Source organism: Rosa chinensis, chromosome 6, assembly GCF_002994745.2.
Source record: "Rosa chinensis cultivar Old Blush chromosome 6, RchiOBHm-V2, whole genome shotgun sequence".
Taxonomy (NCBI): Eukaryota; Viridiplantae; Streptophyta; class Magnoliopsida; order Rosales; family Rosaceae; genus Rosa; species Rosa chinensis.
In genome coordinates this window covers 62,912,199-62,931,052 of record NC_037093.1, presented here as the reverse complement: position 1 = coordinate 62,931,052, position 18,854 = coordinate 62,912,199, and the positions used below count along the sequence as shown (strand labels likewise).

The window sequence follows — 18,854 nt, the reverse complement described above, 5'->3', positions numbered from 1 at the left end:
CACATTTTATGGGTAAGTTAAATTACCAAAAGAGATATTTATATTAACAATAAAGAAACATAGTTGGAATAAAGAAACATATGCAGTTTTTTTTTTTTTTTTTTTGTTTCTAGGTCTATCGCAGATGGATATCATGAATTTGATTCTCAATAATTTAGCATGCATGAGATCGAGCCTTCTTATCAATCTAGCATTTTTTCACACACCCAACATCACATTTTATGGGTAAGTTAAATTACCAAAAGAGATATTTATATTAACAATAAAGAAACATAGTTGGAATTAAGAAACATATGCAGTTTTTTTATTTTTTTTTATTTTTTATTCTAGGTCTATCACAGATGGATATCATGAATTTGATTCTCAATAATTTAGCATGCATGAGATCGAGCCTTCTTATCAATCTAGTTTCAAAAATGTATTAACTGTCCAAATGATATGGACAAACAAGAGCAAGTGAAAACCATTGAAAAATTCCTCAAGAACTCTTGTGATGTATTGTTTTGCTTCGCTCCAATTTCATCATCAGTAGTTCATAAATCTCAACAATTGGCATCTGAATATTGTCTTGGTCAAGTCCTCAATGACAAGCAATTCCCCATTGGCATCTGAGTGTGTTCAACCCAACAAGTGAAAAGCAATTAAAACATTCTTTGGGTGCCGTTGTATTAACTTTAGTGATGACCATGTGATTTACCGAAACTCTTACATTGAGCCATTAAGGAATTGATGCTAAGTCTTCTTAGTGTAATATGTCATTCTTTGGGTCTCGTTTTTTTTTTTTCAACTGCATCAATGCAATAGGCAGTCTCGCTTGTATAAGAAAAAAAGAAAGGGGACTGACCACTTACCCAATTTTAGCCTAAAAATTGTTCACTTACTCCACTAAATGTTTTTTAACCTCATTCACCCAATTTAACATTTAATAACAGTTTTGCCCTATCAATTAAACTGAAACTCATCGATCTCTCTCCTCTCTCACTCTCTCTCCTCCTAGACTCTCTCTCTTTCCCTCCCTCCCTCCTCCCCCTTCAGCACCGTCGTTGAGGCCCAATCCGAGGTCATCAGAATCGCGTCGTCGTTGACACTCAAATCGGTTTGACATCAAGGCTCTCAATCCGTCGTCGTGCAGCACGGTTTTGACTCAAACAAAGACTCCAACACAGTCGTTGATGCACAAATGGGAGGTCACGGCAGTGGCTATGCCAGGTTCCTTTTTGTCTACTCTCTAAGAGGAGCTTCTCTCTGTCGCCGTTGTCAGAGGTAAGATCTGTGGTTTTCTCCTCTCTCTCTCTCTCTCTCTACACACACTCACATTCTCAGTTTATTTTGCTTATTTATTTATTTATTATAAATTGTTAATTGAGTGAAAATGGAGACTCATTGAAAGCCTATTGTGGAGTCAAAACACTAAAAAAAAACATTATTGCCCCCTAATAATATACCTATTGGGGGTCAATAATCACTGCACTATGTATTTAAGTACACTAATCTCTTATTGATTGAAAATGGAGTGTTTTGTTGGTGGTCTATTGGGGGGCAATAGACAAATTATTGGCCCCTAATAATTTCTTAAGTGTGGTTAATTAATCACTAAAATTAGAGCCTTGAAATGTCTTTTGTTGTTTTGAGATTATTATAGTACAATAATCTGTGAATGATAGAAACATGTGATTTTTGGGTGGTCTATTGGGGGGCAGTAGACAGATTATTGCCCCCCAATAATGTCTTTATTGGGGGTTAATAATGTTAGAAACTTCGATTTTGAAAGTCTAAGATAATGATTTTGGTTTTGTTTGCGCACAGAATGGCAAGACCAAGATTCAACCTATTGAGTGATTCTGAAAAGGAAGCACACAGTTGAGTGAATCATGCCTCTTGATGCAGCTTGGAGAAAGTGAAAACTGAGATCATGAACATGATATCTAACTTCTAATGTACTGTAAAGGAGGATCTTTATTTTGAAAGTAGGAATTTAACATAGAGATTCCGAAAGTAGGGATTGTACATTCTCCTATGCAATTTGTTCTTCAATTACGGTGAAATGATATGATTTGGATGATATGATATACTTTTGTTGCATTCAAATTATTACAGGTCCTTTCAACAAATTGCAGATAGATTCAATAAACATGTTTATTGGGGGGGGGGGGGGGGGGGGAGAATAAAATCTCCATTGCCCCCAATATACCTCTTATAAACAGTCACTGCAAACTCAATCCTGTTCAAAATTTAATTCACTTCTTAAAAAGCAACAAAAATCAAAATAAAAGTCAATATCAATCATCCTCAAAAGAAAAATGTTACAATGAGCCTGAACATTAACAATTATTCCCCCCCCCCCAATAAAAACTGTAATACCTAACAATTCTGTCCAAAAACATGTACTACTGCTTCAGAGGAATCATATAACCTTTTCCATAATAAATGCACCTAGCAACGAAAGGATCACCTATATTCCTGCAAAAAAATCAACAAATCAAAACTATTATTGCCCCCTAATAAACAGATTATTGCCCCACAATAATAATTTCAAAACTACCAAAACACATCAGAAGTAGCAACAAATTGCTTTGAACACAAAGAAAAAGATCATTGAACAACTATTATAGGGACTTCATAACAATTAAGACAGATTATTGCCCCACAATAATGTAGTCAGAACAACCAAAACACTTCATAAACTGTAACAATTTGCTCTTAACACAAAGGAAAAGATCACTAAACAACAACTAGAGAGACAGAATAACAACCAACACATATTACTGCTCCCCAATAATATAGTCAAAACTACAATACAACCTCAACTAAACACGAAGCTCAGATTCACCAAAATCACTTCAAAATTAACACAGCAATTCAAATCTAACACAATGTACACAAAAAGACCAAGAAATTCAAATCAAACATATTAGATCGAGCTAAAATAATACAATTTGAGATCAATGAAGAAAAGAATCAAACAGCGATGAAGGAGGAATAGAAAAAAGACCTCGATCTTGATCCAGGGTGATAATCAAAGCACAACTCCTCTCTCTCTAGAAATCGCAGAGTTTGAACTTAACACGAAGTTTAGATTCACTAAAATCAGTTCGTAACCCAAAAATTTCAAAACTAACACAACGTACACAAAAAGACCTAGAAATTGAAATCAAACAGAGTAAACCGAGCTAAAATCAAACAATTTGAGAACGATGAAGAAAAGAATCAAACCACGATGAAGGAGGAACACAAGCAAGTGCTCGATCTCGGTCTATGGTGATAATCACAGCACAGCTCCTCTCTCCTCTAGAAATCGCAGAGCTCTCCCTCCAGAAACTGCACAGCTTCTCTCTCTCTCTCTCAATCTCTAAAATGGCAGAGCTTCTCTCTCTAAAATCGGGGAGTTTCTCTCTCTATCTCTTTCTGTTTCAATTTTCAGCTTTGACAATTAGAAAAGGGCAAAACGGTCCAAAAATATGAAGAAAACATGTCCAACTCTTAGAGTTTTGGGTAAGTGGGGTTTAAAAATAAAAATTGTTGTGTAAGTGGGCAATCTCTTAGAGTGTTTGGGTAAGTGGGGTTAATTAACCCAAAAATTGGATAAATGATCATTTCCCAAAAAAAAAAAAAGGTAGTCTCTTACCAGATATTTATCTCAATTTATTTCACAAAAAAAAAAAGGATATGTATTTAATGAAAAGATATTGTGTATTGTGAATGAGGATAGTTTAGGAAGTTTGGGATTGTGTTTCTAGTAAAATATTAAAATAAAAAAGTTAATAGGTTGTGTATTAAGTAAGAGATATGTAATCGTTAGAGCATCTCCCATGGTAGGCTAAAAGCCAAATGGATTTAGCCTACCAAAAACAGAAAATTCCCTCTAATATGCTTTTTTAGCCTATCAACAAAAAACAGTGCTGCTACCGTAGGCCAAATTCTGTAGGCCAAAATCAAATATCATCACATCTAACGGCTATAATTTAATTTGATAATGACAAAAAAATGGCTATTTTTCTAATCAATGATATAATGATAGTTGTAAATAACGGTAATAAACAGCTATAATGATAGTATGGTTTTGACGAGTCTATCAATAAAACTAGTCGATTTAGTTAAATGAAAATAAGTATATCATAAAAATTAATGGTTACACATTTATTTTAAAAATTCTAAACATATCAAATATTGGGCTCATATTGAAGATCTCAACAAAATATTTACAATGATGTAATTTTAATATTTAGTAACATTATAAATAACCCATGTATAGAGGAAAAATGATTTTTCTTAAATGTAAAATTCATGTTATTAATGAAACAAAACAAAAAAAAGACAGTGGAGCCCACCATTTGGCTTACTAAATTTGAGCCCGAATTTGGCCTAGCATATTTGAGAAGGCCAAAAAATTTTCTTGGCATTTGGGATATAGCTTACGGTGGGAGCTTGGGGTAGGCCATAAATAGGATTATGGCTTACCGTGGGAGATGCCCTTAGAAAACCCTCTCTAGGGTTTGAGAGAACGCCGCCCCCATGAGTGGACGGTTCTGCAACTTTCTCTATCTCCATGGAGATCAATGTCGGCACATCCCTTGCTGTCGTATTCCTCGAGTGCGGTGCATACCGTCTCTTATTTTCTTCCGGTTTTCTTTTCAAATGAGTGGTCTACGACTCCTCTTGCAGCGGCGGATCGTGATATGTTCCCTTTCTCTTGGGTCTTTACAACCTGGGATTCAAGGCTGTGTTAGATCTAGGCAAGTGGTCGGCGACCTTTTGCTGGGAAATTGGAGTTGTTGGGTCGGATCCGGATCATGGATCCAGGGACTATGAAGATTTCTTGGAATTTTAGCCGTGAGGTTGGGTGGCGGAGGCACCTAACTGCACGCCTCATTTATCCCGTCCAACTTTGCATCAACCTTTCCTGCAGCGATCATGGTTGCACTGGATACTGCGGTCGGGATCTTTGGAGCCAGAAGGTTGGAGCGCTTGGGTAAAAAGATTGCTATGGGTTTCTCCTTCCAGGGTCGGCTTCGCCTTGTCGAAGATGCAGGAGTGCGATACGGTAGGTTGGCGTTGCGGATCTGGAAGGGTGGTCGGACGTCAGGCTAAAGCCAGGGTGCCCAAGTACTTGGGTGCCCATATCAGTTTAAGTGGGGCATGGGTCTTTATCACTTTTGACCCGTCAAATTTGATTTTGGATTCGAGCGGGATTTGGATCCGTATTTGGGACCCGGGTCGCATTCAGCTTGGATCCGAGACAGTTGTTCATATTGATCTGGTATTTATTCTGGTTCTTGGAAGTTCGTTTGCTAATTTTCGAGTTTTTGACACCCTCGGTTACTTTTGAACTCCCGGTGAGCGAATCACCTCTCCTAGGTGATCATATCACCGGTTACGGTTACGGTTACTATTATATTTACACTGCTCTTGTGACATATGCAGTGCAGCGATGTTGTCCGACTTCAAGTCACATGGTTACCTTTCATTTTAGATGCGTCTGCACATCTTGCTATCCTTTATTGTTTTCCTGCTTTATAGATGCGTTTGTGCATCTTGTTATATTTTATTGTTTTTCTTTCGATGCTTTTGCATCGCTCCATGTACTTCTCAGTTTCACTTAATATAGTTTGTCGTCTTTCCTTTCAAAAAATAAAAAAAAAGTAAGAGATGTGTATCTATCATTTAGCATTGTGTGAATAAAATTTCTCATCTTTTTGCTCAAAAGGGTTAGCAAACACATTGTCCATACATAACATCGATAAACTTTTACATCAACGACGACATGAATTAATAAATTTTAAAATTAGGAGAATTTTTAAACATTATTTTTGTGTATGAGATGATGTCAAAACTCTTTGTATCCAGTTCATTATTAATGAAGTTTCTTCTTGATCAAAAAAATATATACCGTTACCTAATAGGCCAAATAGTGAAACCACTCAATTTTTGTTCTAAAAAGTTAGCAAACACATGTATGCCAAACAATATCCTAGAGATCTATACATGAATATCGATAAACTTTGACATGAATTAAAAGTTTGATAAAATTGGGTGTCCGGCTGAAAAGCCGAAGCTGCTAATATGGAATTGACCATATGAACGTCTGTAGTTTCCACCTCAAAAGTTAATTCATCACTTATTGCAAACACGTATAGTAATCTAGCTATTTCGTAAATCAAACCCTCTCAGTTAACAATGCTAGTAGATAGACAATAATAAAGTCGAACTTGCTTAAAGTATGTCGCCTAGATCGCTAGCTAAGGATCATCACATTAGTCTAAAGCAGAGACCGAATCAATCAGATTATTATGTGTTTGTTTGTGGCTGTGGCTGTGGCTGTGGCTTATGATAATCCAAAGTGTCAAATCGGACTCGTAGCACACCAGAATTCGTGGTTTTGGGTACTGTTATGGCCCTGCAGAAGAGAAAAGGAGAAAATCTAAAGCTTGGTTATCCATCAAACTTCGCATCACGATGACATGCAAAAGTGAAATGTCTACGCTGCATGCATGTTCAAATTTGGATAATCGAAAAGTAAATAGCAATATTATGGGGTGTTAATTGCCCTAATTCTTAGTTACCTTTTTCTACGTACAGAGATTGTTGCTTCAAACATCTGAGGATATCCATTGGCATGGTTATCCGTCGTGTAAAGGGATCAAATTGACAAATAATATATAGGAGTTATATTATTTCTTCATATGTTTCTGGCTTTTTCTGTCTCTTTTTTCTTTACTAACCAAGAAAGATCTGCGTCACACATACAAATTAACAATATATCGATGCTTTTGATCACGTGCAAAACCTTCTTGCTAGTCTTTGTTGTCTGTTTCTTAACTTGCACATCGCTATGGTTGGTTCATTTCTGGTTTATGACTTTTTAGGTTGGTGATATGTTAATAATGATCAACGAAGACAGGACATATGTACAACTAGCTTACTAGCAATAAAGCAAATGGGAAAAAGTGACAATCCAATTGAGTAGATTGGGCGAGTGCATGTTTTGATTGACTACTTTTCCCCTCTTTCTTGGTTTGGTACATGTCTATGGAATTTGCAAATTAGGCCAAAATTAGATATTGAAGGAAAGCTATACATGTGATGGCATAGAGTTGATATTGGAAGTGTTTGTAGAAACGTCTTGATAAAAATGAAAACCATAGGCTCCAAAGTAACTTATAATTTGAATTTTCAACAGAAAGTTACTTAGACTACTCTATATGCTTGGACAGTAACTCAATTACAATGTACTCTAATGTGGACGAGTTATTGTATAATTTTTGTCTTTCTTTACCGTTTACTAGACTAACACCTTTTAAAAAAAAATAAAAATTGTATAATATTATTTGGCTTTAGAACAAAGAAGGAATCATGTAGGAGAGAATATATGTTATAGCGTCTGTTTGTTGAAAAGTCTGATACGTTCCTTAATTATCGGCTTATCCCATAGCGCGCATGTAGACTTTTGAATCTGAAACTAGCTAGCTAGCAGAAATGGACTTGTCATGATCAGGATGAAACACACATTTATAGTAACGTATATCTATAATAGCTAGCTAGCATCCTTTACATGACCACCAACTTTAATTTCTTTGCCGGCCAGTCACAATTGAACGAAAGTCATTAAGTTTCACGAATTTTTCTTTGAAACGTTTGTGCTTCTTTAATCATTAAGCCGCATGCATACAGGAGAGGTTCACTGATTCAGATTAGAATATAGAAATGGGATCTTATATATACGGTTATATGTCATATATGCTCAAAGTCTTTGCCTCCCAACATGCTACATGCACGAGTAGTCAACATATTTGACGCAAATTTCTCATGCAGATCATCTACCTTAACCTGTTGACACTCATTTCAATTTCCAGGGGCCTATCTGTTTGCACTATATTTGTTTTTTCTGGGGAGAAAATAATTATTCCCATTATTGATACTGATGCCTGAACAGAAACTAATTATTATTAAGAGCAATATTATTGCAGGATGAGATATATGTTAGTGTGAGTCATCGTTCTCTATTAGGAATAGACTACAAGAGAATATATTGTTGTAATTACTTACCTTATATATGTTGTGTAGTACGATTGTAATCTGTTTATAAACACCGCAGAATGGGTGTGATAATATATCAGAAAATTCATTCTCTAAATCTTGTGATATCTGACTTGGTATCAGAGCAAAGATCCGAGAGGACTTTGTCTCTTTAGCTGTCCAATTTTTCCTCAATCCGAGGAGTTGATACAAAACCAAACCCCTAGGGTTGTTTTTGTCATTCTCTGAGCCTGGTCTTCGTCTCTTTTGAGGGACCGACCTCTGTTCAATCAAGCTATAGGTCTTCGTCCTTTTTTGAAGGACCGATCTCTTCATCACTCATCACTCGTCCAGCTTCAGTCGAAGACCCTGACCGACGCTGCTTCCTATACCCTGACTCGTCCAGATCGATTTCAGACCCAGCTGCCCAGACCGACTTCTCGTCTGAAGCGGCTCTAGATCTCCAGTTTCCGGCAGCCAGCGCACCTCTCCAGTTTCCGGCGCTGCTCCCATCTATTTGGCCCGGACGTTTGCCGCTCCGTCCACACCAGTTTGCGGCGTCACCCGCATCGGTCTCGACCCGCCTCCATCTGTCTCGACCCGCTTAAGTGAGTCCACCCGCCTCCGAGTCAACTCGCCTACATCAGTGAGTCCACTCGTCTCAACTCGGTCAACCGACTCGGTCCACACATCCAGTTTAGTCAACCAGGTTATAAAAAAAATAAAAATAAATAAATAAATAAATAAAAACGGTTACTATTTGTTTATTTCCGCTGCGTACTTTGGGATTCATATATTTTCTATTGTATTATTGCAATGGGTGGTGATAACAGTGAGAGTCAGGGTTCTAAGGCAAATGAGATACAGAAGGTTGAGGTCTCTGTCAAGAGCTCAGAAGGTGGTTCTTTCGGAGGTACCAAACTCACTGGTACCAATTTCCGAACATGGAAGAAGATTATGTCAGTTTATCTCCGTGGAATCCACAAAATGGGGTATGTGACTGGAACAATCAAGGCTCCCAGTGAAGATGATGTGGATGCCTATGCTAAATGGGCAGATGATGATGGGCTGGTAATGTCAATTCTATTTCGAGCCATGACTGATGATGTGCTACAGATGGTGGAGGAATGTGAAACTGCTGAGGCGATATGGAAGACATTGGGGGATTTGTATACCAACGAGTCTGATTTTATACAGGTTCATGAATTGATGTGTAAATCTGCTAGTATGCAACAGAATGGGCAACCGATAGCTGTGTATTTCACCAAGCTGAAGAATGTATGGGCTGAAATTGATCAGAAGCGTCCTTGCAAGATCAAGAATCAGGAAGATCTGGTGTGGTGCCAGAAGGAGAAGGAGCTAGAAAGGGTTCATGTATTTCTGAGAGGGCTTGATGAGAAGCATAACAGTGCCAAGGGAGAATTGCTCAGAATGACAGACCCTCCTAGTTTGACCACAACCTTTACACACATCGGCAAGGATGAGTCTCAACAGGAAAGTGTCAAACATGCACAGGTTGAAGTATCTAGCCTTGCCATTCAGGCCAAGTCACCGGCACCTTTCCTCCAGCAGCAGAATTCAGCCCCACTTCATCAGCAAGGTTTCCCACAAGGCTTCACCAATCGCCCTCGTCCTCAGTGTTCTTATTGTAATCAAGGGGCAGGTTGTTCCATCTGGATCAGACATACGCAGGAGAGAAACCAGGAGCACAGTCCCGCGCCGCTTTGACTTCGAGTTCTGATAAGCTAAGTGAAATTTGGCTGTGGCATCGCCGTTTAGGGCATCCCTCTTTTAGTCTTATGAGAAAAACCATGCCTACTTTGTTTATTGGTGTGGATGAGTCTAGTTTACATTGTGAAACATGTGTTTTGGCCAAGAGTCATCGTGCTACTTATTTTCCTAGTATTTCTAATAAAAGTGTTGCTCCTTTTAAGTTGATTCATTCTGATGTTTGGGGGCCATCTAGAGAACCCACTGTGTCGGGTATGAGATACTTTGTGTTGTTTATTGATAATTGTACAAGATTGTCGTGGGTTGCTCTGCTAAAAACCAAAGATGAAGTCTTTCCAGCTTTTCAAACTTTTCGTACTCTTGTTCAAACACAATACCATAGCACCATTAAAGTCCTTCGTTCTGACAATGGGGGGGAATATGTTAATCATGTTTTCCAAGAGTTTTTTACAACCAATGGGATTGTTCACCAAACTACATGTCCACAAACACCAGAACAAAATGGAGTGTCTGAAAGGAAAAACCGTCATTTACTTGATATGGCTCGTGCCATTCTCTTTAGTGCTCATATGCCTAAGTATCTTTGGGGCGATGCTGTACAGGCTTCCTCCTATCTTATTAATGGTCTTCCATCTAGCGTCCTTCAGGGAAAAATTCCATTTAAGGTTCTTGCATCTCGTGTCTCCTTACCTTCCTTTCATAATCTTCCAGCTCGTGTCTTTGGTTGTGTTGCCTTTGTCCATGTTCCTAAAAACCAGAGGTCTAAGTTGGATGCCCGGGCACTTAAGTGTGTCTTTGTTGGCTATGGAGGGAATCAGAAGGGATACAAGTGCTATCACCCACCTACCAGGAAGTACTATGTCACTATGGACGTTACCTTCTTTGAAGACATGAGTTATTTTTCCACTTCAGATACCGCTCTTCAGGGGGAGAATTCATATTTTGAAGAGCTGTATCATGGAGAGGGGGAGGAAACAGAAGGAGGAGAGGAAGAAGTCACACAGGCAGGAAGTATTTTGACTGATCCAGTTGAGACCATCAGCCCGCCACCTCTTGAAGCAGTAGCTCCAAGCATCCAAGCACCAGTTCCTATGGCTGAAAATGAAGTTGAAGACACGACTGCCCCTCCTGCCATTACTTCTACCCCTGACCCACAGCTTCCTGGTAGGGAAGATTACTCATTTGAGGTATGTCCACTCACTAGTACTAGTAGTAGTGAGTCTAGTGTTGAGCAATATGTGTTACCAAATAGGACCACTCGGGGTCAATCATTCAAAAGATATGAACCTACTCTTACTGCCAAATCGAAATACCCAGTAGCTAATTATATGTCCACTAGGAGATTGTCTAAGTCATATGAATCATTTGTGAATCAAATATCTGCTGTATCAGTACCTAACAAAGTGCAGGATGCGTTGGGGGATCTAAAGTGGAGGAAGGCAATGGAGGAAGAGATGGAGGCGTTGCAGAAGAACAATACTTGGCAACTTGTGCCTCCACCACGAGGCAAGAAGGCTGTAGGTTGCCGTTGGGTGTTTACTGTGAAACATAATGCAGATGGATCAGTGAATCGGTACAAAGCACGCCTTGTAGCAAAGGGGTTTACTCAGACATATGGTATAGACTATGATGAAACATTTGCCCCTGTCGCCAAGATGAACACTATTCAGGTTCTGCTCTCATTTGCTGCTAGTTTAAACTGGCCACTCCGACAGTTTGATGTCAAGAATGCATTTCTTCATGGAGAGTTAGCCGAGGAAGTGTACATGAGCCTTCCACCTGGGTATGTAGTTGCTTCTCCCGGTGATTTTGTCTGTAGATTGAGAAAATCTCTGCATGGTCTCAAACAGTCACCACGTGCTTGGTTTGGAAGATTTTCACAGTTTATGCGAAAGGTTGGTTACAGGCAGAGCAACTCAGACCATACCTTGTTTCTCAAGCATCAACAAGGGAAGGTAACAGCTCTAATTATTTATGTGGATGATATGGTAATCACTGGTAATGATACAGTTGAGATGGATAGATTGCAGAGACAGCTAGCCTCTGAGTTTGAGATGAAGGACTTGGGTGAACTAAAGTACTTCTTAATTGAGGTAGCCAGGGGGAGAGAAGGAATCTATCTGTGCCAGAGGAAGTATGTTCTTGATTTGCTGACAGAGACAAGTTTGTTGGATTGCAGACCTATTGACACTCCTATTGAGCAGAACCATTGTTTAGCTGAGTATCCAGATCAGGTATCTACTGATCGAGCTCGCTATCAGAGGTTAGTTGGACGCTTGATTTATTTGGCTCATACTAGACCAGACGTTGCATATGCAGTGAGTGTGGTGAGTCAGTTCATGCATAATCCGAGTGAGAGTCACATGGATGCGGTTATGCGGATTCTGAAGTACTTGAAGTCAGCTCCAGGAAAGGGAGTACTTTTTTCTAAACATAACAACATTCTTGAGGTTTGTGGCTTCACAGATGCAGATTGGGCTGGAAATATCACAGACAGGAGGTCGACATCAGGTTACTTTACCTTTGTGGGAGGTAATCTGGTTACATGGAAGAGTAAGAAACAGAAAGTTGTGGCACGTTCTAGTGCTGAGGCCGAGTATAGAGGTATGGCTAACGGAGTGTGTGAATTGTTATAACTGAGAAATCTGTTACGTGATCTGGGTTTCAAACTCAAAAATTCCATGCAGTTGTATTGTGATAACAAGGCAGCTATTGACATATCACAGAATCCGGTACAGCATGATCGTACTAAACATGTGGAGGTTGATCGTCACTTTATAAAGGAGAAGCTAGATGCCAAAATTATTAGCTTTCCTTTTGTTCCAACTGAAGAGCAACTTGCAGATGTACTTACCAAAAAAGTTTTCAGGAAGGCGTTTTATGACTCACTTAGCAAGTTGGGCATGGTTGATGTATATGCGCCAACTTGAGGGTGTTAATGTGAGTCATCGTTCCCTATTAGGAATTAGACTACAAGAGAATATATTGTTGTAATTACTTACCTTATATATGTTGTGTAGTACGGTTGTAGTACGATTGTAATCTGTTTATAAACACTGCAGAATGGGTGTGATAATATATCAGAAAATTCATTCTCTAAATCTTGTGATATCTGACTATATATAGCTAGATAGTTGTTGAATATAAGCCAGCAGCCAGCTCGATAGCTTTGTACGAGTCATACTGGGTCCAATGCATCGACGGTGAAGCTAGCTGAAGCCTGAAGAAGCGTTAGTGTCAACTGTGCTACACTGGTCGAACATCTCATTCACAGTGACTAGGATTCCAAATCTTAATGGGTCCTCGATCAAGATTGCATGGCCAGCAGCCATTTTGGCTAGCAACTTGCAAGGAAGACTGTGCTGCATGCAGGTACTAGTTGGTGAAGAACAAGCTTCTGGGTTTTGACTGATGAAAACTAAGTAGAGTTATATATATAAACTAGATAAGATAAAGCGTGAAGGGTGAATATTCTTCTGTTGGTGGTGTCGTCGTGTCGATAAGTCAGCTAAGCTAAACCACGATCGTGGGTGTGAGTCATATCGAGGAAGACTTGGCTACCAAGCGCCGGCCACCCTTTGATACAAGCAAGAAAAGCATGTATATGAGGAAATTAATATTAACGATTTACGTGCTTTGGTTTCATTGATGTCGACCTCTGCCTGCCCCCTGGCCTATTCTAACCCACAAATCTATACACAATGCTAATTATAATGCAATTAGGTGCTGCTAAACTAGACAACACAAACACTGTCTGCATTAAACAAGGTTTATGTTGGATAAAGAGTATATGGTTAATATAGCTGATAATTAATGGCCTAAATAGTGTTCTTATTGTTCCTTCTTCGTGTAACCCATCACCATGTAATCATGCATATTCAAATGAAAGAATACCAATAGGTTTATGGTCGGACAATTTGTTAATTAGGTTAATCAAGTCCACTAAGCACAAAATTAATATATTAGCTAGATGCGTCTATCTGGATGGTTAATCAAAGATATGATAACATATTCAGGAGTAAGAGTGTTTGTTTTGATGTAAGAGTGTTTGTTTTGATAACATCCGTATATGATAACATATATATCTGGATGGTTAATCAATTGATGCGTCTCTCTCTCTCAGCTGTTTCTTTTGATGTAAGAGTGTTTGCATTCCACGCTTCAGCCAAGTAAAAACTAACAATTAAAGACACTCGAATCATAATCGTTTTAAAACACAATTTAAAGTAGTAATCATCAAACGTTGCTTCAAAGGATCATCAAGATCCATGTAAATCATTGCATGGTTGATAATGTGGACATGAGTTGGAGCATATAAAATGGGGCATGGGATGGGACCATCTCACCATGGCTTTGTTAGCTAATAGCTATGATGTTTATGCAAAATCTACGTGCTTAGTCAATTAGTACCGAATAACGTTACAATGATTATGTCTCCTCACATGACATTGTAGTTGTCTCTATCATATATGATTCATGACCGAACATGCTTGTGTCGAGCAGTAAAGAAATGCAAACGTAAACAAATAGTAATTCAGACTACAAATTTCTTAAAACTTCAAAATTTTAGTTAGTTATGTGAGAAACTGATTGAGAATGAGAAATTCGAATACTTAATAAATTGAGTAATACACTGATCGAGAATTAGGTTTTTTTTTGCAACCTAAAAACTATAGTTGATTGAGAAACTAATGACGAGGATGGTCGATAAAAGTTTTAATTAAGTCATTCAATGAACAGTGGTCCGTGATGTGTACTTAACCGCTCATTGATTAAAGTCATCGCAAGGGGAGCATCATCCTCCACGCCTTGAACATTCCAATACTTGTTTACATTATCTAGCGCATTAAGATCATCTAAATTATATCACATGAATTATTCTTCCATTCATGCTTTATACGCTGCCAAATTGAATTAGTATAAGAAACCAAGCATTTTGTAGACAAAATTACAAGAGAAAAAAAGTGTCTTTGTTCCAAATTAGGGTGGTTTAGTTAGCTTAACGATATGTGTCAGTAAAAATCTCCAACATAAAAATGAATCCTGACCCTCCATTTAATGTAAAAGATTATTTGGAATGACATGGTAAATAAATAAAGAATATATTCCCTAATACTCGACCTAAAAGCTGTGGCTCCAAATTTCAGTGTCAATCGGCTTTTGGCTTTTAGAGGCAAATAGACAACGACATCCCCCGTCCGCCTCGTATTAACCAGTAGTAGCTGCCGGGTGGGTGGGCTTTACCCATCCTGCCTGACTCGAATCCGCGTCAGACGGGCACAATGTGGGACCCAATATCACATGGCCCATTGCCTAGACCCAAAAGAGTTGCGGGGGACCACGTCCCAAAACCGGCCATCTAAACAAGTTAGAAGAGGTGCTGCCACAACTGCCAAACAGCCACCGTGACGCTGACGGCTGCCGCGGCTGCATGTGATGAGAACACGTGGACGGAAGTGGACGACGACCATGCTTCGCTTCCGTCATCGGAGCCTTCATACACCATTGTACTGTTTATCTCCGGCGAGTTGCTGGTCTGAGCCGGCTGGGTGCTTTGCCCTTGTGAAGCTTTCTGACTGTAAATAACAAAATGACAATGAACGTTCAGTAAATTTGACCGTTATAATTGACCCGTTGCAGAAAATAATGGGTTCGTTTGGTGTGTGTGTGTGCAGCACTGAAAAGAGAGAATCAAATATCTCTACATTCTGAAAGCATAGGGATCTGCGTTTTTAGCGTGTGGGGATATGCATCGTTGTTTGCAAAATAAATATTTAGCTTCTGTATTGGAGATCACATGGAATGCTTTGACCCATGGCACAGCTTCCCCTACCATTATTAAGACCGGCCACTACTTAAATCTTAAATCAATGACCTACTTGAAAGATTGGCTAACGTTCTGCCCCCCAAAAAAGTGACTGATCTAACAGCTATTGATTATTTGTTTCGCATCAACTGCTTAATTAACCAGCTACTACTAAATTCGATCTTAATCAATCAACTACCTGAAAAACTGTGCTAAACGATTCCGCAAATGGTGGCTAATCCAACGGCTCTATAAGGGTTTAGAGCAGTTCTACAGACTTTTACAAAATTACTAAAATGCCCATTTCACTATGCACTAACGGGACCTTTCTGCATGCACTTAAGCCGGCCGTAACGGGACAAAAAGTGAAGAAAATATCATCCCCTTCTAACGTTCATATTGACAGGCTTTTTTTCTCCGGACAAAAAAGTACCCTTTTTAACTGTGGAGTGAATAGGGATATTTGTGTAAATTTCACCTGGTGTTCGGAGAGGGACAGAAGGTAATGGTGTAATCGGCATTGGCGCATGTGAAGGTGCTGGTCTTATCGTCGTATGCGTAACTGTACGCGTGAGGGCACGCGTTCTTGAATATTTGCGAGTAGGAAGAAGGCTTGCACGTGTCGGGTGTAGCGTACGCGCCGCTGCAACAGTACTGCGGCTGCTGAAACGCCTCGCACGCGCTCTTGCACGCGACGCCTTCGCTTCCGGCAGCGCTAGTCACCTTGAGCTCCGAGGGACAAACGCCGTTAAGGTCGACCACGCAGCCGGTGTTGGTACAATTTGTGCCGGTCCCACCCTGGGGAACCACCAGCATAGGGAGGTTGTAACCGTCGACGAGGCTGACGTCAAAGAAGTCAAGGCCGCCGTCACCGTCTAAGGTGAACTCGGCGAGAGTTGCGGGAGGGGCAGCGCCGCTTCCGGAGCATTCTAGCTTTCCGGAGCCGCAATCGCCTGTGACGCAGGAGAATTTTCCGGTGGAGTCGTGGGTGCAGAGGGTTCGGCCCCAGAAGCGGCCGCCCCAGGAGGCGGGGGCGGTTAGGGTCTTAGTCTCGCTTTTCTGGAGGGCGAAGCCGGTGGTCGGAAGAGGCGGAATGCCGGCGTTGGAGAGAATGCCCGGCCACACTGTGTACTCGCATTTGTTTACCATTGTGAATGTCGTTGACAGCGCCCCTGTAACGGAATTAAAATGTGATTAAGGTTACTGTCGATCGACGGAAATTGGAAATGGTTTGTACACAGAGAAGAGAAGAGAGAGATGGATTTACCTGATGTTAATAGACCGAGAAGGGTTAATAGAGAGAGCGAGAAGGGTGTTAATGGAGGAGCCATTTGAGCTCTGCTGGTAGCTAGCTGGTGATCGATCGAGAATGGAGGAGGAGGAGGAGGATGGTGGATGGTGGGATGAAATGTCAAGTGGTGGTGGGTGGTGTCCTTCAGTTGCTGCAGCAATGTGCGGAGTCCTTGAGGGCAGAGGGGAGGTGAGAGGTTCTTAGGATTGTGTATTTATAACGGAAGAGTCTCGGATTTTGGTGAGGGCCCAAATCTTTCACCACAATTAATCAAGTCAGTTACCTCCCCCTAGCCGCAAGGTTATTTTGGTCAGAACAGTTATAGCAGCAGCCAGAGTCCAAGATGGTTTCACCGCTTCGCGCCTAGCAGCACGGCGGTTGTATTGAGAAAAGTTACATGTTTTGCGTAGTCGGTATGTTAGATTAAAGCCTCGTTTGATATGCAGATTAAGATGTAAAAATGAGAAAATATCTCGATTCATATTGAAAAGAAAACAGAATTTCTCTTAGTTCTTTTTCTCATCAACATTGACACTTTTGTAGTTTTGTTCTTCCATTATTTGAAAAACAGGGCTTACACATCTCAACTATTTTCAGCGAAGGTACTAACCAGCCCCTAGGAATATTAGCCTCCAATTCTAAATAGCCTTTCACAAGCAAGTACTCCGATTCTAAATAGCCTAACTTCACAAGCAAGTAAATGTGTAAAACCATTAGGCACTCCCATAAGACACGAGGCGTAAGGTCTTCCGTTCCATTTTTAAATCATATTACAACACTTTTTTTTCCTTTTTTTTTTTATACAACAATTGAGAATTCACAAAAATGGTGAGGATCAACATTTTTATCCGAAATAAAAGGGGTTTGCACAGGAACTTCCAACCGACTAACGCAGCATTTATTTTATGTGGTCCAGTCATCAGTTAATATGGTTATAGCATCATATCATTCATATGTAGGAAGGAAGCAATTCTAAACCTCAAATACGAGTCTTTTTTTTTTTTTTTTGATACGAGTCATTGTTTTTTTTTGACTTTGTCAAGGGGAACCCAAAGGCTTCCTAAGCCCAAGATAAACTCATTCGGCGCATGTGAAATGCTCCAACTGATACGAGTCATTGTTAACATAGCCTAAAAATATCTGATGATATCTAGACAAGAACACAATATTGATCGTGTACGCCATGACCATGAAAAATCTGACACAAGTGTCCAACCAACACAAACAAGTTATGAAACTTGCGACTCCCGACTGGCTTTTTCGCTTGAAAGGGACTTTGATCAATTACACAAATATGAAGCTGTCAAGTGTAAACTTGTCCTGAACGACACTTCTAATTCAAGGCGAATCAAAGCCCCGAAATTGCAATTCAACAGAAAGCATATACAAAGGGTAATGAAAGTACATGGTCAGTAGTTAGAAACTCTACTCACCATTCTCATTTCTTGAACCACATCACATTTATCAGCAAAATAGCATGACGCTATTCGCCCGGAATACGTGTCTCTTATTTAATTTCATGTTGAAACACATTTTTCAGATTGTAGTCACTAGGCTTCTCTTATGTGAATAGTACGGCGGCCGGAATTGAAGTATGACAATTGCGGCTAGCAGCCTCAGCAGTCTTTTTGGGCTTTTGCGTTTTCTATGGCAATTAGCACACGTTTCTTGTACATTTTGCTTGCTACTGGTTAATTCTTAGCAAGGTCAACAATACCACCAAAATTCTTCTGCTTAGTTGACCAGTTACTATAATAAACAAGGTATGTAGAACAGCAAGAAAATATAGTTAAGGTTAGATTCAACTTCCCCGACTGTGCCTGAAAACCCACATATGATTATTTATCCAACTGCTTAAGAATATTCAAACAAGTAGAACTTGTTCCTGAAATGTGGTTACACCAGAAAACAACTACTCGACATTTCTTAATCTGAATAAGATTTTTTCCCCTTTTAAAATGTCTCAACTTATCAAATACCAATCTCGATCAAGTAAAATAATATGATCCATTA

General features: G+C 39.7%; 1 protein-coding gene across 1 annotated transcript; it reads right to left on the bottom strand.

Moving 5' to 3' along the window:
- Window positions 1-14,756: 14,756 nt before the first annotated feature.
- Window positions 14,757-17,039, bottom strand: LOC112169631 (pathogenesis-related thaumatin-like protein 3.5). The gene is made up of 3 exons (XM_024306692.2): window positions 16,818-17,039; window positions 16,029-16,722; window positions 14,757-15,320 (listed from the first exon to the last, which is right to left on the bottom strand). The coding sequence occupies exons 1-3, from the start codon at window positions 16,879-16,881 to the stop codon at window positions 15,113-15,115; spliced, it is 966 nt and encodes a 321-aa protein (XP_024162460.1). The 5' UTR covers window positions 16,882-17,039; the 3' UTR covers window positions 14,757-15,112.
- Between the last annotated feature and the right edge of the window lie 1,815 nt (window positions 17,040-18,854).